The 23,570-nt window shown below is 37.2% G+C and overlaps 1 protein-coding gene across 2 annotated transcripts; it reads right to left on the bottom strand.

The window, feature by feature from the left end:
- Positions 1–5,302: 5,302 nt before the first annotated feature.
- Positions 5,303–17,457, bottom strand: LOC110111687 (putative clathrin assembly protein At5g35200). Of its 2 annotated transcripts, none has more exons than XM_020843669.2 (16): positions 17,278–17,457; positions 16,776–16,928; positions 16,631–16,700; positions 11,596–11,693; positions 11,099–11,240; positions 10,917–11,017; positions 9,443–9,526; positions 8,817–8,867; positions 8,672–8,737; positions 8,539–8,604; positions 7,835–7,915; positions 7,641–7,718; positions 6,406–6,558; positions 6,247–6,322; positions 6,035–6,156; positions 5,303–5,953 (listed from the first exon to the last, which is right to left on the bottom strand). In XM_020843669.2, the coding sequence occupies exons 2-16, from the start codon at positions 16,872–16,874 to the stop codon at positions 5,585–5,587; spliced, it is 1,656 nt and encodes a 551-aa protein (XP_020699328.2). In that variant the 5' UTR covers positions 16,875–16,928; positions 17,278–17,457; the 3' UTR covers positions 5,303–5,584. The 2 variants fall into 2 exon arrangements, with proteins under 2 accessions (XP_020699328.2, XP_020699329.2); XM_020843670.2 differs by having other exon boundaries at positions 16,776–16,895.
- Between the last annotated feature and the right edge of the window lie 6,113 nt (positions 17,458–23,570).

Below are 23,570 nucleotides of genomic sequence, written 5' to 3'. Positions count from 1 at the left end.
TTTCTGCTTTCTAAAATTGCTTTTTAGTAGCTGATTTCTTGAACTAAAATTTTTTTGAATAAAAAATTTACTTTAGAAAGTAGAAAAAAAGCTGTCTCAAACAAAGCCTATAACTCTTTCAGATTTCTCTTTATCACCAATATGTTACATTAGAATATAATTTATTGGATTGTGATAAGACTGAAAAGCTATGTAGTCATAGCTTCCCTTTTTCTTAAGTATCCTTAATTTGGAATAGTTAGTTTGTGTGGTAGTGTGGCTTAATTCTCTCTCTTACATTGCATAAGACATATATCAATAAGATATATTTTATTGTGTAAAATATAATAGAAAACTTAACAAAGATGGTGGAAAAACTAGAATGACACATAATATATATAGCACTTTTTAAGAGTATGGCGATCAACAAAAGCAATCATATATAGAGTTAAAGAAAAGTTGAGCTCGTGATGGGTTTAAGGTTTTCTGGCCCCATCTCTCGCTCTTCTTGGGTAAATTTTCTTTCATAATCCTCTTTAGTTTTTCTTATGTTTCCCTTCCTATGGTTGTGAATCAGTTAAAGGGCCCTGGATTCTTGGATGATAAAGTTAAATCTAGGCCTTTTAGAGATGTTTTATCGGTGAGTCGGCCTCACCAGAGTTTCCCCCACTCAAAGTTTCTTCACACCATGGTTTGCCGGCTTTTATTATCGCTGATGAGGAAATGTCGTCTTTTGCTTTGCCTTTCGAGTTTGCTTTAATCGAAAAGTTTTCGGCCTGACATCCACCGCTTGATTTGATTCAAAAATTTTTCTTTAGCTTAAAGCTTTTTGGGGATTTTTTTGGTTATTTTACTGAATCCAAAAAATGTGTTGATTAAGCTTGTCAAAGACTTAGATTACTGTAGGGTTTTCTCTTATAGTTCCTACTTCATGAGCGGATAATGCGACTGTTAATGGCTCGAGACCCTCTGTGGCACGCATATTAGTGGAATTAGATGTTACAAAATATTATGCTTCTCAAGTTTGGCTTGGGACGAAGACTTTTGATTATATTCAATCGGTTGAAATGAAAGAATTTTGTTTGTATTGATTTTATTGTAAGTCGTTGCGCCTTCTGTTAAATAGACAATCACTATTGAAGTTTTTCCACAGGATCCTGTGGGTTATAATCTTAACCCAGGCATTGGTTATGGTGGGGAGAATGTAGGTGAATTGGTAGAAAATCAAGTCTTTGTTGGTGATCAAGAGAAAAATTATGTTGTCCCTCCTTTGATTTGCAATGGGGTCCATGGGAACTTGATTGATTCTTCTCAGGCTCATTGTGATGTTGTTTTTCTTAGTTCTGGTGGTTTTGTTTTGCCGCATATTAATAATCTGAAGACGTTGGATATGCCGTTAATTGACTCTATTGATGTCGAGCGTGGAGGTGCATTAGCTGTGTCGGATGTGGAAATGCAGAGGAATGTTGTGCTTGCAAGCAATGAAACTGAAATTGGCAATTCTCTGGTTGATGGTGTGGGTTCGCCTATCATTTTGGAGGAATCTATGCCCTCTCTTGTTGGGGTGGATTTGCCTCTGGTTGGTGGGCCTATGGGATTCCTTGCCGATGTGCCTTTAGTGGTTATGTACCCTAAAGGCATGCTTGCTCAATTTGTTTCTTCTTCAAGTGTCACTTGTTCCGTCCTTTCGGATCAGGATGCTTTCTCCCCTTCGATCCCCATCTTGTGTGGATGGTGATGATTTTAGTGATGGACAATCGCTTCAGGATTTATAAGATTTAAAAGTTTGTCAAGTTGTTGATAAAGTTCTTTCGCGTGCCACTAAATGTCGGAGGAGAAAATCAAGGAAGTAACTCTTGTTGTTATGGTGTGTGATGTCTTTTCTGCATTGCTAGTGGTGTTTGCTATTGTTTGTGACCTTGGTGAGATGTGGGTTTATCTGGTGGTTGACTGTTTGGCTTATCCTGTGGCTCGGGTCTTCTTCTCAGTCTGTTTGGTAATTTTGGGGAGGTCTTTCTCTCCTTGTCTTGGTTTTTTTGTTCTTATTTTGTGCAGGTTGTTTCTCATTCTGCCCTCTCGTGCCGAGCTACTTAGGAGCTTGTCGTGGTCGATTGCTGGGGTACTGTTGCTTTTGGGGCGTTGGAGTTTGATTAGTTTCCCTGTTGTTGTTTTATATTTGAATGATTTTTTATCCTTGTATTAGTTGGATCTAAAGCTCGTAGGTTTTTATTCAAGTGATGTATTTTTAGTGAGCTTACGTTTGTTTTAGGACCTATAATTTAAAGAGTTAATGGACCATTTTGCGCGCTCTCTCACAAAAAGTGGAGAGAACATTAATATAAAAATGATAACATACGTAAAATTACTGAGTAAGTGTACATATATTATTTCTTGTTTTATTTTAACACATAATATACTCTCACTAAGCAAAATCACAGCTACATGCATATCATATCTGAAACTTTAACTCTTAAAACAACTGAGCGAAAACCATCTCATTTAAAAAATAATAACTTAATCGAACTATAGCTAGTACGCACTTCTATTGATTATAAGTACAGTTCACTGCTACCTAAAAGGTCGCTAAAATATTTAACGTTCATTTATTTAAAAGGAAGAAAAGATTCTTCATAACTGTAAAGAAAGCAATAAAGATTGAAATCACAGCAGCTGCTTCCTCATGCAGGTCTCCTTCCATGCAAGCAAAACTCCTTTTGATGCGTTTCAGTCAAAGCACTTCGCTTATTTTAGTACAGATCAATTCATGTCCAGTTATCGATACAGGCTTCCGAAGCTCAGCCAAGTTCCTATGTAGTCCTTTTGCTTGTTCCTTCCCATATTCCAATGGCTTACAACAAATAGAGATGGAAACTTTGCCTCATTATGCATATAGGAGAACTGACAGATCTTACTGGTTTAATATTTTTATATACTTTATCTGTTGATTAGTCCCGACATGACAAAAGAATGTGTTGCTGGCTTGTTTTAAGCATTTGAAGATGAAAATAATAAACCTAGCATATTTGGACCGATCTCCTGTCAAATTATTAAGAAGATTTAGGCTTCTTTTGGGGCGGCTTTCTTCCTGCCTTTTAAAGCGATTTTTAGTACAAAATTTTTTTGGAATTTGGAAGCAAGAAGAAATGTGTCTCAAACGAAGCCTTAGCGTATTTGGAATAGCTTTCTAACTATTTTGCATTTCTGACAGAAATCGTAATTTTATTTGACTATTACTTTTTTCATTGATTTTAAGAAGCTTATGAGATAAAAGTTTGATATTGACAATCATAGAAGTCAAATTATTTCCCCCATAATAATTGCACGATCAACTTCATAAAATGATGCACCCAGTCTAAATAGACCCTAATCTTAAACATATTTGAATTCATGGAAATGAGAATACGAGATTTTCGCCCTTCAAATATTCTCTCTTTTTTTTTTTTTGCTGAAGTAATCAGTTATATAGACAGAAAAATGATCAGATTAGATTTTTTGTAATTAACATAAAAAAAATTATTTTGAAAAGATGTCTACAGAAAAGAGTTTTAATAACAATATAAATGATTGTTATTGTCAGTAATTTTAATAAACACGTATTTGTAATTAATTGATCTAATCTTATAGTTGTTACATTACACAAATTAGTAAAGAAGTGTGAATAAAAGATCAGAATTTTTTTTTTTAGAACGGGTATGTACCCGTTACCACTCCTGTAGGGGAGGCATTTGACGGAGTAACTAGTTCATCGAAAAACCTAGCGGCAAACAACAGACCTAGCAGCAACCAGCCACACAGGTGCTAGACCACGTACTTATTTTCTCCCCACTTAAGCAGTTGCACCCGCTTGAGAGGGGAATTGAACATAAGTTGAGAGTTCCCAACCACGCTCGCCCACCAACTCACCTAACCCGTTTTCTAACTATTAGATGTAATATGAAATGATAGCTCAATTATAGTAGCTATGTAAACTATAGTAATAAACATCAAAGTAACGCAAGCACAAAATAAAATCTGAAAAAGAATTTATGCAATGCGAGAGCAATTAAAATCTACACCACACAGGTGCAGGAGAGTTTATAAAACATTCATCACAGTATTATTTAAGTTCAAGCAGTTAAGTAAATGCACCATTAAGGCGAGTATAAAGCTATAAAAGAAAATTTTAGACAAAATAAGAATGTTTACATGGTTCAATAGCCAACTTAATTCACGTCTAATCTTCAGTCGAATTAGGATGTCACTTCATCAAATTTGCAATTACAATTCCCTCCCTACTCCTTGAGAAGGTGGAGAAATCTTTACACGATCTTCGCTAAAGAGAGAGTGGTTCCTGCTTGATCTAACAAGTGCACCCAAGCTTTACACATCAAACTACACCAAACTCCACTTGGCACAAAATCATAAGATTTACAATAAAATTGTCAAAACAAAATTCTCTTGAGAAAAATTCTCATAGAATTTTAAGGCCAAATACAGTAGAATGGAAAAAAAAAGACACGAGTTAAATTATTGGGGAGAGATGAGTAAACACCACAATGACAAAACAAGGAAGAAAGTAAAAGCAGCGGAAAAGTAAAGGATACCAGGATTTAACATGGAAAAGCCCAAAATAAGGAAAAAATCATAGAGCCACACCACACCAAAAAATCTACTATAAAAATTGGAAGAAATAAGTGCATATCTCTCTTTTCTATCGCACTCTCCTTGTTTCTTTTCTCACATGCACCGTTTTCAATATCTACACTCTAAAAATATAAGAGAAAGCCAAGTAAAATAACCCCAAGGGATGGAACCTTAGAAAACTAGAAAAAACTGTCTAGTCCGTCTCGCAGTGTTCCAGCACTAGTTTAAAGCACTGCGGCGCTTTAACCTCTGTCTTGATCCATTGCAGCACTATATCTATACCGCTGTGGCGCTCTACTTTCTGTTGTTCAGCACCGGGGCACTCGGGAACAACGTCGGGGTGCTCAGGTACACAACGCTGGGGCATTGTACGGGGAAAAAAAAATTCGGGTGCAAAGCGCCTGAACCCAAGGTAAACCCCCCGCAGCCCCAGCAGACATGACAAGTTTTGAGGTCCGGGACAACATAATAACCAGATTGATCAACATAATCATATTCCACACAGGACATAAACTTTTTCCCAAAAAATCAGACATTTAGGTGATCAAATGAACCATATATAACACAATTAAATATCTAGAAGTAGTAAAGCAGGCCAAAAAACTTTCCTTCTGCGGATAGCGTAAAAACTAGAAAACCCTTCCAGCTTTTATGCTAAAACAAACTCAAAGAAGGCCACTAAGAGGAAAAGAATGGCATATTAAAAGAGACATGCATCAGATTTCCCAATTATGCAAAGTTTTTTCCAATTTCAATTATTGCAACAAACAAGAATTCTTATTATAAGGAATATCAATTATATCAATGATCATGTCTTACGATCCCCGCTTTCTCCCTCTTCCTTTCTCTCTCTCCAGTAACACAAACCAGCTCTTTTGCTACACAAGAAATGCACGCAAAATGCATAAATTCTGAATAAAGAATTATAATATATAATTACTACACTCTCCTCTCATCACAACAGAATACTTTCTGGTAACTTTCAGATGAAACCAGAGTGCAAGTTTGATGAGTGAAGGGGCATACCAAAGCCATAGGGTTGTGGGCTTCCTGTAGCATACGAATTTCCAAATGGATTGTTGCTCTGTGGGTGGAGCTGTTGCTGACCCATCATCATCATCTGTTGCTGCTGCAGCATTAATGCCTGCTGCTGAGCCATGGCTGCCATTTGGATTGAATGAGGTGCAGCAATGGCATTGGATACATAGAATGGATCATGCGACAATGCTGGTTGTTGCATGGAGCCAGCCATCGGTGCCGGCTCCCATGGATTGTAAGTGGTTGGCTGGTTTGCTCGTCGGATTGCATCATCGTATAAGCTGTCCAATGTAAGTTTGTCCAATCCTCCAGCCTGCAGACACATTGGGCAAATGTAATCATCTTAGAGATTGGACAAATATTATCAGAGTAGAAATCTGAGGTTGATATCTACCAATTTGCTTGCTGCAGCAACAGAATCATTTGAGCTTGGAGCAGTGACAAGTGCCAGCTCCCAACCCGCGGTTCCGTTCTCCGATGCAAAACTAACTTGTGAAGCAGTTGTTGATGGATCATCTGACAAAATTTTTTGCAAAGAGTACAATAATTAAACAGGAAGATGTTAGGTTAGCTAGCTTCTAAAGATGGGAGTAGAATGAAGTTTACCAACTGGAACAATGGCGAGGGCCAAAGCATTTTTAGCATCTAACTCAGAAGCAGCAGGGTTGGTATCATGCAAACCCTGCAAGCACAAGTGGAGAATGTCAAGTTGGTGAAACAGGTGTATAATATTTTATGAACGTGCATTTCTGAACTGAACAATACCAGCAGATCAGGTTCCTTAGATGCTACAGGAAGAGCTTCCACCTTTACTGGTTCAGGAGGTGGTGGAGATAGTGGAGGTGCCTCCGGCTCTTCTGACGTTTTCTTTTCTTCAATGGCCAAAATGACCTTTGGAGATGCTTTTTCATCCTTCACCTGAAAGATTTTTCGGGACATTTTCCATCAAAATAAATGACATATCCTCAAAAACATGCATGTCATCAAATATTTAATATTCTACAGTATCTGGCCTACCATAAACCAGAAACTTGATAGTCCATGATTATCTTGAAAGTACCTTTAGCCACAAGTACAAAATTTCAATTTATTAAGCAGAAAACAGATGATTTAAATTTAGACAAAACAGTAATCTTTTATTGATAATTAATTTGTATCAGGTATCAGTAGTAAATGACTGATTATGAATGATCAATTTTACATTCACCTCCCACTCAAGTGGCATGCTAGAACTGCACAAGTGCCGCATTTGAGAAGCCAATGCTTTTTTTTTTTTTTTGGGACAGTTCAATTAAGGCAGATTCACACACACATCGCATACATAAGACTCGAACTCAAAATCTCTTAGTTGATAGACTAATCTCCCAACGAACATGTCAAGGTGAGTTGTGTATCAGGTACTTCTTGCAGCTAATAATACTATGAGCTAAACATTTTGTGAATCATTTACATCATATTAGCGTTTTCAACAACCCGAAAAAGAACTAGCAAGTGATGGAAGCCTATTCAAGTGTGAAATCTATGGAGCAGCTCAACAAGGGCCTAATTGCTAGTTTAATTCACGTGAGGGGAAATAATGTTTGTTTCTGTAATGGATTTAGGAGATTTAAGCTATCATTGAGATTCCATAACATTAGTCATGGATAGGAAGTTAACAAATAGCACTACAAGGTAGCTCAAAGTGCTGAACTGGGACTTTGACAAGCTTTTTGAAAGAACTTTTACCCTACATAGGATAAGAAGCATGAGATAAACTCTTAGGAAATTTCAGGCATCCATGTCAACAATGATCAAACACAAAAAAAAAAAAACAAAAATTTAAAAAAAAAAAAAAAAAAGATCAAACACTAGCAAAAAAGTCCAATAAAAAATAGCTCATCACCCTATTACTTTTGGCTTGCATAATGATACAAAGAACAGATATGCAATATGAAAGGCTGCTGATTTATGATGGTAACAGAAAAATATAACAACCAAAACAGCAGAAAGACATCACTAACCTGATCTTTTCTAACAGCTGACGCCCGTGGAGCTTCTCTAACATACTCCTCCATGGCATTGAGAAATGATGCAGGCGGCTGAAATATCATCAAGTAAAAAGAATAAATATTCATAAGAAAATAAATAAATAATAAACAATAAGTTTTAAATAAAAATACAATAACTTAAAATTCAGATGCCATAGAAAACAAACCTGATCTATTTTAATAAACTTATCTCCACGTCCAATATCAATGCTTTTACAAACTTCATAAAATTCTGACAACCTTTCTGCCTGCAAATCAATATTTAATTAGAGGATGATGAATAAAATAAAAATAATAAATAATAAATAATAAAAAAAAAATATTAGAGGATGATGAATCAACAAAGTACTACACATAGTATACAACAATAACAATATCAAGCCTTTGTCCTACTATGTGGGGTCAACTACATGAATCCTTTTTTATCATTATGTCATGTTAAAAGTCAAATTCTCATTTAAATCTAATAAAGAAATATCATTTCTAATATTTTCTAACCAAGTCTTTTTAGGTCTAACTCTACCTTTCTTAACATAAGTCAAATCTAATACATCAACTTTTCTAACCGGACCATCAGAAGGCCTCCGTTTAATGTGACCAAACCATCTAAGGCGGCTCTCTCTAATCTTATCTTCCACTGGAGCTACTCCAACCTTTTCACGTATATGCTCATTTCGTATCCTATCTCTAAGGGTAAAATCACTCATCCACCTATCAGTAATAAAAATAATATGCTTTTAACATTTACAAGAAATTTCCTAAAATAATAAATTAGGATAAACCGAATTACCCTATTTAAGCATTGCCATAATGAAAATTCTCATGAATGAATAAATGCTCTAACAAGGACACAAAAAAACCAAAAAAATACCTGTTGACCAGCACGTCGATATATGTCAAGTGCCTTGAGAGCATCATGGCGTTGCATCTCAAAGAACTGGAATAATACGTGGCATTTAGAAGGCAACATTAGAAACAAAAGCTGAGTACAGAAATAGCAATACCTTATCGACCATATTGATTGTACCATCACTAATGGCATTATAGATCTTTGTACTCTCAGCAGCAACCTACAAAATTATATCAGATAGAACAATGTATACGGGATAAAACTTAAAATATAGTATAGGACGTAATAAATTCCGTTACCAAGGAAAGTGCTAGCTGAATCACGAAGTTATGGATGGCTGCTCCTTGTGGCTGCACAAACATTCAAGCATAAATAGTTATGAAACATTTGAAAATATATTCTTGCTTGTTTTGTTTGCCGTGAACAAAGCTGATTAGACTAGGGGTGTAAACGAGTCAAATTTAGGCCTTTATCGAGCTCGGCTTGTTAGTTGAAAAGCAAGCTCAAACTCGAGCTCGTCTCACAGTAAACAAGCTCGAGCCGCCTCGCGTGCCATGGGCGGAAATTATATAATTTAGACGGGATTTTTAGAACTTAGTCAAAATTTAGAAAAAAAAAAGATGAAATGTTTAACATTTAAATAAAACTTAGGTGGTTTTTATTATTTTTTAATATTTTAATTTAATAAATAAAATAAAATTATTTTAAAAATATTAATATTTATTCGAGCCGGCTCGTGAGCTCACGTGCCGAGCCGGCTCAAACTCGAACCCGAGCTCGTTTACTCAACGAGCTCAAACTCGAGCTCGACCTTGACTCGTGAGCTCGATAAGCTCGGCTCACGAGCCCATAAACGAGTCGAGCTTGAGCCGGCTCGGCTCACTTACACCCCTAGACTAGACTGCATGAATCACTATTCACCAACCTGACAACTAATCAGACGAAATAAAAGTTGCTGCAGGGCAGGTAATTGAATGAGCAACTCAGCAGCATCACTATCTCGAGTTCTCTGTATCAAAATTAATATTTTTGGTTAGGACTGATACTTTCCGCCAGAAACACAACAAAGATATCAAAATTACATTTCATACAATGCTCGAAATTTCAACATTTAGGATCATGAGGTTTCCATCAAGAAGGCATATAAGAGCTAAGACATCAAAAACAATATCGAACTACTAAGATTTTTAATTTCTTAAAAATTAATATTGGATCAATTGTAGGATAATATGAATTTCATGATGAATAAATAAACAGTGGATTTTATACTAGCAGTAGGACCCTTTTTTCTGCTAAGGTAGTGTAATTAATGAGTCCAACGAATGTATGACTTTTGCACATATTAATATTTCACTTAAAAAACAATATGACATTTGCAACAACCGAAGGTCTTATAACAATTATTTTCTCAAGCATTTTTCTTACTGATATCAGTTCTTACTGAAACTTGGGGTACCTAAATTTTACACAATACAACATTACAATGCCAGGGTAAAGAACATCTTAGCCTCTCTGCTGTGTGCTCTTTATCTAATTTGTATCATCTGGATTATGGAACTAAAATCATTGGAAAATCATTAGTTTAGAATGGAGAACATTATCTTTCAGGCCAACAATCTTATCTTCTAGTTAAAGAAAGATTACAAACAATTGGCCTTAAAACTTGGTTTAATGGGTTTCATGAATTGAAAGCATTAAAGTGGGGCTCAAGCATGGGGTATCTATCATTTAAAATGAATCACCATTCATCCAACCTAATAATTTTGATCATATAAAAAAAGCTAATGATGGCCACCAACCAAGAAAGAAATAGAAAAGATAATAAATCAGATGGAAAGATGAATAAAGCTAAATAGGACAGTTAAAAATATAACATGCTGTAAACAAGCTGAAATAACTTGGAATTTCCTTATTTATAGATGGAAGAAATACCAAACTTAATAACATATTCTCAAATAATCCTAGTAAAAAATTAAAATGAATCAAATATCCATTCCAAAATGAAAATTCAAAACTATTGTGTTTACATTAATTAACAGATGAAATAATTTAGTATGAGAGAAGGAAAATGGCATTTCCATAAACACTCTTTTGAGACAAATGAAATTGAAGCCATCTTGCGTAACTGAAGTAGCTTTAAATATCATTAATAAATGAAGCAACGACATCATCCAGTTAACAAATTTAATTAATGCCATTTCAAATTGAGAAATGTAGCCAAAGCTGCTTCCAAAGCACATCAAGCAAAAACAACAAGCATTTAGGTTTTGTTTGGTATAGCCTTTTTACTGCTTCATAAATCAGCTTTTTAGTACACACATTTTAATTTTATAACAATAAAGCTGCTTTAAGAAGCAGTAAGAAAGCCGTCCCAAACGAAGCCTTAATAAGATGCATACCGGAGGATCCGTTTCTACGTCATACTTCAGCACATGAAAGCATTCAAGCCTTTCCTCTAAATATAATGCATATGCACGCACCCATGCAGAGTAGTCCCATGCTGTAACCAAAGAGGCAATATTAGTCAAGGGTAATGGTGCCAATTTGATTATGCCTTGGTCAGCTCAATTACAGCACTTACCATTTGCACTAGAATCATCCTTAAAATGAGATAAGTTTAGCATTTGGCTTCTGCTTCTTCCATAATTAATAAGTTCCTCACGGAAGGTAGGATCAACCTCTCTCAAAGCACGATGTATAACTATCAAAGTCTTCAATGCAACCTGAAAAGGTCAATAGACGCAATGAGTTGAATCAAAATAAAATTTTATAAGCGCCTGAAAACGTGAAGAAATAACAACTACAGTAGGATTATTCAAGCTTAAATTTGGCAACGTATCAAACAATTCAAATAAAGGTTTAATTTATACTTAAGAGATTAAAACTTGTTACCTTTATGATAGTTTTTGAACTGAAATTATTAAGCATAAGCAACCAAATATACTTTTTAATAAGAAGAAACAATTAGTTTAACGTGATAAATTTGTTGTGCTAGAGCCCATTTGGACAACATTTAGTGAAAACCTGTACAGAAACATGGAAATCAATACAGAATATACAATGTAGTTATGTGCATACAGCCCAATTGTGTGTCTTTGCAAGGCGCCTTGCAAGAGCATGAATACAGTATGCCACATCTGCCCGAGGTCTTGCAGCCGAAATGGCCAAAAATATAGCTGCAAAAAATTCAAAAGGTAATCATATCAGGTACAGGGATGTAATTCAGTTATTTTAACATATGTTGGGACAAATAACTGCTCCTGATGGTCGGATAGCATCAAAGTTTACTATAGTTTATCTATAGAATGAGATCCTTGACATTTGCTATTTGAATTAGAGAAAACTACAAATAAATACAAATAAGATATTCAAGCAACTAACAGTGAATCTATGAGTCATCTACATCCACAGTTCCATCATTCAATCAAGAGCAGATAGAAAAGTTGAAAAAGATGTTCAGCCAGCTCCTAGAAAGCCCAATACCTAGCAAATTTGACATAATCATCGGATCAACTACATAAAAAAATATGATCATAAATGTCTTTAATTCAAGATTCACAAGATTCAATCATGAATTGTGAACTTAGGAGCTACATATGAATATTTCACTATTTCACAAAATATAACTATGTTCTAAGGAATACTTGATGAGGACATCAGTAAGAGATTTTGGAATGTCTACCGCCAGAAGCATCGTAGATTGACAGCTACGATGAGGAGTTTATATATTTGATATATTTTATGTATTAGGTTATATTTACTTTATTTTCATCTGTACCTTAGTTTGCGTGTTGATTTGAGTTGTAGCCCTATGGGAAAGTTAGTCATTTCTTTTCTTTTTCTATGAGGCCTATATATAGGTCCTTGGCCTTGTATTTGAGATGATGATGATTATGAATGAAATTTCAACTTTTCTTGTTTGATCTCTTTGAGAGTTCTTGAGAGGAGAAACACTAGGAGAGTGCCTTGCATCACCCGCAGCCACCGGTGGATTCCAGGACTCGCGGTTAGTACTTAGTATTTCCTTCTTCCTCCTTCCTTGGTTACCACCACCGGCCACCAAGCCCAAGACCCTTGCGGCCGGCCGAATCTTCCAAATCCCTTCTCTTTCTTTCCCCAACCCGCCAACCCTCACCACCTCCCTAAGCCGCCGGCCTCCCCTCACCTTTCCACCGCCAGTCTCCTCCAAGGCTCCCACACCGCCGGCCTACCCTAGCCTTCACTAGCCGCCAACCCCCCCCCCCCCCCCTGACCTTTGAATTTCAAAATTCAAATCAACCATTATTACTTTCCTAATTTACCCCACTATTAATTTGGAAAGTTGTCTCAGTTGAATTCAATTTTTTTTTTTAATTTCAAAGCTTTTCTTATTAATAAACTAAAATTAGGAAACCTTTTAATTACATCAAATCTGAAATCAATTTCAGATTTAATGACAATCCCTAATTCAATCCTCCCCGGGCCCATACATCGAACCTAGACACATCAATCCCTTCCCCTATGGCCAACCCCTCTATAGCCCCATTCTCTCTCCAATTTGCCACCTAGACTCTCATTAAATTCCCCTTGGCTGCCACCCCACTTAAGCCCTCATTTAGGATTAATTTAGATTTCAAATTAATCTTTCCCTCCATCAAAATCTGATAATTAATTTCAGATTTCCTTAAACCTAAGCCCTTCTAATTCACCACCCTCCATCCCAACATAACCCTAGCCAAAATTCTCCTCCTCTCCAATTCTCCCCCACTTTTCTCCTTCATCGCATACAAGGATTATCTTCAAACCGACGTCTCCCCCATGCATGGCCGATCCGGAACACGATCACGGATTCGTGTTTGATGATCAAGGACGAACGGATCTTCTTCGATCCCCTTTCTTCGACTTAAACTTGAATATTGACGATACCGTGGACAATTATGTGGATCGCATCCTCTTCATGTTGGTACTTTCCATCGAAGAACATCTTCCAACCGGACATTGGCGAATCATCGGTCATCTTCACACAACTCCTCCTCCGGCTAGCTTTCCTTGGATCTCTACCCTAGGCGTCCTTTCCCTTGTGGTGGCATCTTTTGGATTGTGGCAATTCTTCTTCCGCCAAAAATCCATAGAGAGCGTGAGTGAGGGAAACTCGATGTGACTTTTCTCTTCGTTACGTGGTGGATTGTTAGTTTATTGCACTAGCGTTTCCATTTTATAATTGGTATTATTTGATATCTTGCTCTTCTATTGTGTAATTGCTTGCCATATCAATTTATACAACTTTTAATTCGTATAATCTTTTCTAAGTGAAGCATTGGTTGATGTTACAATGCCTAATTCAACCTTTATAAATTTCAACGTGCAATTCCTACTTGGTTTCACATCAATACTCTACAGAGATTACCGAAGGATTATTATCTTCTATTATAGGCATTGGAAGAATCAAAATATCTGATTCTAAATCCTCGAACTTAGCTTTATTAGTTCTTAAAATTACTTGTGATATCTTATCCATTAGTAAACTTACCAAGGATATGAATTATGTTACTGAATATTTCCTTTCTCATTGTGATTTCAGTATTCGGTCTTATAGAATACAATCAGCAATGCTAAAACAAATGTTATCTCCACCTCTTGGATACTAAAAAGGTCATACGGTATGCATAAAACATGCTCGATTAAAACATGCTCAATATATATATATCTTGTCCTAAAGAAAGTGAAATCATTTTATGGCACCTCTGTCTCAATCATCCAAGCTTTATGTATTTCAAAAATTATTCCCATTTTCTTTTAATAATTAAAATTCAAAATTATTCAATAGATAACTTATCAACTCACACCACATAAAAAACATATATCCGAGCTATGCATATAAACCTTATGAACCGTTCTCTATCATTCATAGAGACATTTGGGAATCCTCTGGTGTAACTAATATATCTAAGGTTAGGTGGTTCATATCTTGTACAGATGATTACACTTGATCTACATGGATCTTCTTAACAAAAGAAAATTTTGAAATTTATCACATTGTTAAGAAATTTCATCTCTAAATTCAAGTGCAATTCAAAACTAGAATCCAAATTCTGAGGATTAGCAATGGAAAAAAATATTTTCACTCAATTCTTGGGGACTATCTTTTTCAATAGGGGATTGTATACCTAAGCTCTCGCATGCATAATCTACAATATAATGTGATTGCTGAAAGAAAAAATAAACATCTTCTAGAAGTTGTTGGATCCATTAATATTTTAAATCCATATTGAGGAGATGTTATCCTAACAATTACATAGCTCATTAATTGAACGCCATCAAGAAATCTCAAATTCAATACCCCTTGTCATGTCCTCCCTCAAAATATATCCCAAAAACAAAATTATCTTCACTATTCCTCTCAAAATAATTGGGTGCTCAGTGTTTGTTCGTATCCCACCTTATGAATGAATGAAACATGACTTACCCTAAAAAGAATAAATTTTATACTTCTATGAATGTAACATTTTTTTTTTAAAACTAGCCCATCTTCTCCAAAATTCACATTCAAGGAGAAAATTCAAATACTTTCATGAATATGAGTTTTTATACATCCAACTAACCTCCAACCTCTATTTCTCACTAAACTCCCTAAAGTAAAATACAATATATAAAGGTATGGTTTATAGTAGACGACAGAAACATTCAACAAGCATTAGTGAACCAAGCATTCCTCCATAGCAAAATTGACAGCTTGAACCAAGCTCCAATCATCATTCACAAGAAAACACTAATTCTAAGTTTGAAATCCTGATTGCTCACAAAAATGGTACAATAACGATAGCCTCGTATAAACTACAAAATATTCGACTAGTGAATTCATCTCTTATAATAACCTAATTTTTTAGTTCCAGGCTTTCACTACTAATTTCTTCAGTGGAAATATTGCCAACAACATTAAGATAGTGTTAAAAACACCTGAATGGAGAGATGCTACCCATAAAGAAACAAAAGCTCAAGAAAAAAATGGCACATGGTAACTATCAAGCTTAGCAAATAAACAAAAATGTATTGGATGCTAAAAGAGATCCTAGCAAAAGAGTTTGAAATTAAATATTTTGAGCTTCTAAAATATATTTTGTATGAATTTTATAATATCAAAGAAAGTTATATCTATCTCATAATAAACATATATGTTGGATCTATTAAAGGCAATGCAGATGTTGGGATGCAAACGTGTAAATATCTCTATAGGGGGTGTTGAAAATCCGGTAATCGGCAGGACCCATGTCGCTCTTTCATCAAACAATCCATGTGCTTTGGTTAATCAACCATAAGATGATTGTTCATCTCAATAATCTGCATGTTCTAATTATTTTTGTTTTGATAATTAATTCTATTTTAATTATTCTTTAATTTTTAGACTATAAATTAATTATATTTAGCATCTATGAATATCTACTATTTTTTAGTTTGGAATAAGAGATAAGATTCAAGTTTGTTCTCTAGTATTCTTTTATTTTCACAGTACTTAAGATCACCTTCATCCACACCCCCAACACAACAAATTGATATATGCAACTCCTCTATATTGTAAATCCATGCAAACAGAAAAATGGGACATTTGCAATTGTAAAATAAAAATTATTTAAATCCAACTAGGCAATGACAAATTTCGAAGAAAAACAGCAGAAGAAGATTTGAAGTAATTCAATCCATACTGATTACTACAAATATAGAACTATAAAGAGCATGAAATGCAAACATTCAAAGGTTTTACAATACTAATATATATGGTCATGACTGATTTTGACCACCCAACAGCAAGCAAAATGTGGCATTTCATCTGCTCAGTTGCAGGATTAGTACCACGGTTAAGGTAAAGCAAAAGAACTTGAAAACCACGAAGCAAATTCATTTTGCAGAACCTCAACAATGAAAATTTTCTTTATGGGGCCGCTTGGTGTCCTATTTCAGGCAGAATTTAAAACAATTTTAGTCTAAATCCTACAAAACAAAATTTTTGGGACATTCAATTCTATTATTTTGATAAATTCCATTAAACGTCTATTATCGGTTATATCTAGGAATTATTAAATCCACCAGTCATAGGATTTAATAGATTTGAGAATTTATCCCTCTCACAAATCTTAACCTTTGATGTGCTTCTCCTTTGCAGGAGATTCAACATGGTTCGTAGCCCGAACGATTGCAATATCCAATTCCTACAAATTCAAACAAGTTATTAATTATCAAATTTATCCGATTGATAAGCCTAAGCTGGTAACAAATAAACAAACCTTGTAATCACTGTTCACTTTGGCCAATCCAACCGTGGTTGAGTCTTTAATAGCTCCCAAATACTTCCTCAAACTTTGCTGCGTGCCTCCTCCCTCCATCCTCTTTATCAATAACAGAATCTTCGTCCAAATCACCCAACACCAAACAAAATCCTATTAAGCAAGACACCTCAAAACTTTATGCAAAAATTAAGAAGAATAAGAACAAGAAAGAGTGATAAGGACTTCAACTTTTGATAATATTGATATTAAAATGTTCGATTTGATATATCCACATCAACTTCGATCAACATCTGATTCACCTAACTAAGGTAGTGTTTTTGCTAATCAATATATGAGCCCTTTTATGAATTACCAAATCAATTTAGCCTGAGAATTAAATCAAGAAAGTATCCGCTACCAAACTAGTCAAGCCGAATCCATTTCTTTATATAGAAAAGCAATTCAGCAGACATAGATAGAATCAGAAATAGATGCATGGAAGAAAAATAGAAAAACTAACCCGTTTAAAAGGGGAGAGAGCGAGAAGGTGAGCTGGGGCGAGAGAGAAAGAGAGAGGACTTTCAGAGAAGCCGGAGATCGATCGACGCTGCTTCCATTTTCAAAGTTCGCGAGTGGGAGAGCGGTATCTTGTGTCGCCGGCTTAATTTCCCCACCAATATTCCAGTCTGGCAGGCGTTTAGAAATTTTAATCTTCGCGTTTTCTTCATTTCGGGAAATTTTTGGATAATAATATATTATTGGATTGAACAATTAATTATATTATTTTATTTCGTTCAATTTAAAATAAATTTGATTATTTTGAAATTTATGATTATCAAAAAAATAATCAGATATCTAAAAGTGTTACATTTGTAGAAATGTTAGAATTGCCCTATTCGATTTGTAAGAAGATAATTTTAAATTTGTAAAAATACTCAAAGAATTTGGCACATTTGTTTTCCTTAAATTACTTTTAAGTGATTATAAAAATACTATAATGACAACTTTTTTATTCAAGTAATTAAAAATTAGATCGAATCGATCGATTTAATTGTGAACCGATCAATAGGCAAGTTCGTGTTTTGCAACTAGTCAATCAGAATTGGTGCGAACTAAAGGATCGACAAGCTAATCGTCGAACCAGTACCAATTCTTTGGAGTCGCCGGATCAACTATATGTTGCGCAAGCACTGCCAATTCTTTTATCTAACTGTCCAAATTAATAAAATATAATAATCTATTAATTAACTTAAATATCTAAAATTTAAATCTAAAACATATAACCCTATCTCCCTTTGACAAAACCCATGACATATATCTTCTCGCCTTCACGTCTGGCAAACGTGTGATTTTGTTGGTCTCTATCATCGATAATGGGTATGGTTCCTTACTTCAAAAGCTCCTTCTTTGCAAGCGGCTCTCTCCCTCGACCGTGCTTCTCTGACTATATAGCATCACCAACTTCATCTCCTGGTGCAACAACAAAGAAGGAAGAGACCACACGGAGAGCTAAGCTCAATGGAACAGTAAAAATGTGAAAAATTTGTGTATTGAAAATAAGCTAAACAACCCCCTTTGCAGCTCACGGTCTTTTGAGGGATAACTACTCATTCTAGAAGGTTGAAAAAGTGCAAGAAATAGTATTAAAATAACATAATAGTACTAAAGCTAATAATAATAGAAGTAGTGGAGGCTGAAACGCGGGTATGATGGTCTGCCGGTTCACCCAAGTAGATGCTGCCTGCATCAGTTCTCCCCCGCCTCCGAAGAGCTCGACTCCGACGAGCTTTCTATCACTTGAACTCCATCAGGAGGATGGTAATTGTAAATGTCCGATACGTTAAATGTCGGTGAAGTAAGGATCTCTGGTGGCAGATCAATGACATAGGCATTGTCATTGATCTTGTGGCGGATCGGAAATGGTCCTAACTTCCTTGGACTGAGCTTGGAATAACTGCCTTGTGGAAATCTCTCCCGACGCATCTGGATCATCACCAATTCACCCGGATTGAAGCTCTTAAAACGCCGGCGAGTGTCTGCCGCCAGCTTATACTTGGCATTTGACTCTTGCAAGATGCTCCTCACTGTCTGAATGGTGTCTGCTGCTTGAGAAATGGTTCTGTTGACTTCTGGTTTGCTGCATTTCGGTAAGATAGCCAAATCAACCAAATGGTTAGGGGGTTTAGTATATACCACCTGAAATGGGCTTGACTTGGTCGACCGGTTCACCAAAGAATTATAGGCAAATTCCGCATGACTGAGAAGCTCCTCCCACTTCTTAGGATTATCTTGGACTAGGCATCGTAGCATATTCCCAAGCGTCCGGTTGACGACTTCAGTCTAACCGTCGGTTTGTGGGTGGTAGGCGGAGCTTAGATTAAGTTCAGTCTTGAGGCACCTCCAAAGCTCTCGCCAAAAGTGACTGACGAATTTAACGTCGCGATCAGACGTTAGGCTCTGAGGGAGACCGTGTAGTCTGATGATTTCTTTGAAAAACAGGTGTGCAATGTTGACAGCGTCATACGTCTTCTTGCACGGTATGAAATGCGTCATCTTGAAAAAACGATCTACCACAACCATGATTGAATCTGCCCCTCGCTTGGTTCGCGGTAGTCCCAAAACAAAATCGAGAGTCAAATCTTCCCAAATGGAATCAGGCGTAGGTAGTGGAAGGTAAAGCCCGGTGTTCTGTGATGTACCTTTGTAACGTTGGCATACTGAACATCTCTCAACATACCTTGATACATCTCGTCGTAAGTGTGGCCAGAAAAAACGAGATTGCAGCAGCTCGAGTGTTCGATCTCGCCCCGCATGTTCCGCTAGTCCTCCACCATGTAGCTCCTTGATTAGTTGAGGTCGCCATGAGGAATCGGGAATACACAGATTATTGCCTTTAAATAGAAATCCCTGTTGTAAGGTGTAGTCCTGCTGAGGCCGGCCTTGAACACATTCGGTCAAGATATGAGCAAAGTCTTTATCTCCTGCATACAGTTCTTTTAATTCCAACAAACCTGTGATCTCAGTCTGTAGGTGAGTAATCAGTGCAGCTCGACGGCTTAGTGCATCCGCAACCCGGTTGGTATGTCCGGCCTTGTGCTTGATAACAAAGCTGAACCTTTGAAAGAAAACTATCCAACGGGCGTGCATGCGACTGATGTTTTTTTTACTATTAATATACTGCAGGGCTTGATTGTCACTACATAAAACGAAATCTTTATGTAACAAGTAATGATCCCATTGCTTGAGCGCCCGGACTACGGCGTACAACTCCTGCTCGTATACTGACCACTTCTGCCGAGCTGAGCTTAATTTCTCACTAAAATATTCAATCGGTCTACCTTCCTGAGATAACACGGCTCCCACGCCTATGGACGACGCATCCGTATCCACCTGGAATGGCTTGTCAAAGTCAGGCAATGCTGGCACGGGGGCGGAACAAAGAGCGGCTTTGATCTTGTCAAAACTTCTCTGCTGGGTAGGAGTCCAGGAAAATGATTGTGCCTTCAAACAGTTTGTTATAGGAGCCACTATATTGCTAAAGCCTTTAATAAATCTCCGATAGTAATTGGCAAGCCCATGAAAACTGCGCACATCAGTGAAATTTGCTGGTACTGGCCAATCTCAGATGGCCGAAATCTTCTCGGGAGCTGTCATGACTCCTGCCGAAGTGAGTACAAAACCCAAAAATTGAATGCTTTCTGTCGCAAACTCAAATTTTGCCAGATTGAGGAACAATTGATGCTCTTGTAGCAATTCAAGAATGGAATGGAGATGGTTCATGTGAAGCTCCATAGATTTACTAAATATCAAGATGTCATCAAAGTAGACCAAGCAGAATTTACCGAGGTAAGGCTTTAAAACCTCGTGCATGAGCCGCATAAAAGTGGACGGTGCGTTACAAAGACCGAACGACATGACCTTCCATTCGAACAAGCCTTCGACCGTCTTGAAGGCAGTCTTCCACTAGTCACCGGGTCTTATGCGGATTTGATGATAACCACTCCTCAAGTCCAGCTTGGAGAAGATTGCGGAGCCGGATAACTTGTCCAAGAGATTTGAAATTCTCGGTATAGGAAACCAGTATTTGACGGTGATGCGAAATAACTTGTTCCTCTGAGTGTCAACAGGAGTCCGCGGAGTTAATAGCACTTTCTCCATAACTCCCAGAATGGGTTCGCCATCATTTGCCAAGACTTCCTCCACCCCTTCCTCAATGTCCTCCTGAGCACTGACCGGGTCAAGTTCCTCCTTGCCCTCCACTAACTGTAGTTGGTGTCGGGCTGGACATTCATTCGATTTGTGTCCGGGCTGCAAACACCTAAAACATTTTATCACATTGGGCTTGGCATAGGGATTCTCTCGTGCAGGAGCTCGAGGCCGAATGGTTCCCCTGTTTTCCTGAGTCACATTGGCTGGTGCTGTGGGAGATGTAGCAGATTTTATTGGTGGAGTCACCGCCTTCGAAGGTCTAGCATTGCCATCCGCGAATGATCGACGGGGAAGATTTGTCCGGTAATGCCGCTGAAGTTGACTCTCCGCCTTGAGGGCGAAATTCACAGCTTAAGAGAGTGACCAAACTGAGTTGAGTTCTAATCTGTCTTGAAGGTTCTCCTTTAATCCTCCTATGTACCGTGCCACAAGCTGGTTCTCAGATTCCAACAAATTGTTTCGGGCGCTCAAACGGTAAAATTCCTCAGTGTACTCATGGACTGGTCGGTGACCTTGCCGGCACTGTTGATTTTGAAGATACAACAGTTGTTCGAAATCCATAGGCAAGAAATGTCTCCTCATGAGCTGCTTCAATCGACTCCAACTACGGATTGGACTCTTTCCTTCACGGTGGCGATTCTGGAGCAGTTGCAACCACCACGCATTGGCTCCTCCTTTGAGACGGCAGGCCACATATTTAACCTGTTTCTCGGGATGAACTTCCATATAATCAAAGAAATTTTCTACCGCACCTTCCCAATCCAAGTAGTCTTCAATATGTAATCTCCCGTCAAAGAAGGGAATGTCCATTTTTATACGGAATCCCTCAGCTTCCATCCGTGGCATTCGATGTCTCCTTCCTCTGGCCTGATGAGGGAAGAATGCTTCCCCCTCTGAATCGGATTGCTCTGGTCTCTGTACGTCTTCTTCCTCTGATTCTGAGTATTCCGGCATCAACACAGGACCTCCAGGAGCGCGACGGACTGGTTGCCTCAGCTCCGGTATGGTTGCCGGAACAAATGGCCGCGCTACTGGAGTTGTAGACGCTCTTATTTGGCGCAGCTCGTCTCGCATTTTCTCTGCGAAATGGCCGAAGTTGGTTATCAGCTCATCAAGCTGCTTCGACGTCTGTCGGTGGCTCTCCCACAGGGATTCTAGACTCTGCTCGCCGTCGGGTCGGGGGTGGCTGCTGCCTTCCGCCATTCTCGCGAACAGCCTAGCTCTGATACCACAATGGTGCAGTAGCAAAGAAGGAAGAGACCACACGGAGAGCTAAGCTCAATGGAACAGTAAAACTGTGAACAATTTGTGTATTGAAAATAAGCTAAATAACCCCCTCTGCAGCTCACGGTCTTTTGAGGGATAACTACTCATTCTAGAAGGTTGAAAAAGTGCAGGAAATAGTATTAAAATAACATAATAGTACTAAAGCTAATAATAATAGAAGTAGTGGAGGCTGAAACGCGGGTATGATGGTCCGCCGGTTCACCCAAGTAGATGCTGCCTGCATCATCTCCTCATTTACATCGACTTGATGTTGTGTTTGTTGAATGTAAGTGATCTCTCTCTCTCTCTCTCCCCCCTTGCATAGATGATAACTTATATGTAGATTGGTTAGATAATCACCTTGTTTGCCTCGAATCTTCTAGCCCTTGCTTGATGTTTCCGCTTTTGATGAAGTTCAAAATGCATATTTGTGCTATTTTTTTTCCTAAAAAATCATGTTGGATCATAATCTAGTTATTTTTATGAATAGGTTGCATATGACCTTTATTTACCTTGTTTTGTTGTATTTCATTACTACATAGCTTGGTCAACTTGTCTTATATTTGTTTATCATGTTTTACAATTTGTTGATTCATTGCCACCTTGGTATCCAATATACAAACTTAGTGAAAGTTTCTTAGTTTCTACTAATATCTAAAAATTATATTCCGGCAAAATAATAATTTCACATGTCACGTTTGTAGATGAAGGTGATTTTGGTGATGCTAAAACTGAAAATCTGGAATGTGATAATTTGGAAGATTTAGATATTGAGCCTTTTGGAGAGAAAACTATTGGGATGCAATTTTTTAAGAGACTAATTGAGGATGAATTTTATTTTTATTTTTTTTAATTTTAGACAACAGTAGTTACACTTTATGTTTGAATTTATCTTTGTGGTGGAATTTATGAAATGAATATTGTGTATATGGAATAATGAATGTTTTGTTTTGTATGTGCCTGATCTAAGCTATTACTTGTGTTTTGAACTAATTGGATGTTTGTTCACAAAATCAGAGCAAGTATCAATACAAATAAAGAGAAACAAGGGAATTATTTATGTATCCTTCGTGTTTAGAATACAATAAGGTTATGTATTAGGATAGCCATCATCTAGGAGGCGAAAACATAATGAATGAAGTGATACTAAAAGCATTGGGTGGCCATTAATGGTCCTCAACCTCGAGGCAAAGGAGGCACAACCTAAAGGTGATAGAAGAGTGTCCTAGGAGGTTTGTGGCAGCAGATGAGGTAGTTAGGCCAATTCTCCTTCCAGAGGTGAAGGCAGCATGGCATGAAAGTGGCACACGAAGCAGCATTAAAAGATCGTAGAGGGAA

This window comes from Dendrobium catenatum, unplaced genomic scaffold (genome assembly GCF_001605985.2).
Source record: "Dendrobium catenatum unplaced genomic scaffold, ASM160598v2 fragScaff_scaffold_1446, whole genome shotgun sequence".
Lineage (NCBI taxonomy): Eukaryota > Viridiplantae > Streptophyta > Magnoliopsida > Asparagales > Orchidaceae > Dendrobium > Dendrobium catenatum.
Note: the sequence above shows the minus strand (reverse complement) of the source record. Positions and strands in the feature narration are given on the sequence as shown.

Excerpts from the sequence above, each read along its gene's own strand:
- LOC110111687 (XM_020843669.2), bottom strand. The coding sequence starts at position 16,874 with ATGGAGGGAGGAGGCACGCAGCAAAGTTTGAGGAAGTATTTGGGAGCT. Across the intron at positions 11,694-16,630 it reads AAAGGAGAAGCACATCAAAG|CTATATTTTTGGCCATTTCG; the intron begins GTTAAGATTTGT and ends AATTTTTTGCAG. Across the intron at positions 6,157-6,246 it reads CCTCGCCATTGTTCCAGTTG|ATGATCCATCAACAACTGCT; the intron begins GTAAACTTCATT and ends AAATTTTGTCAG.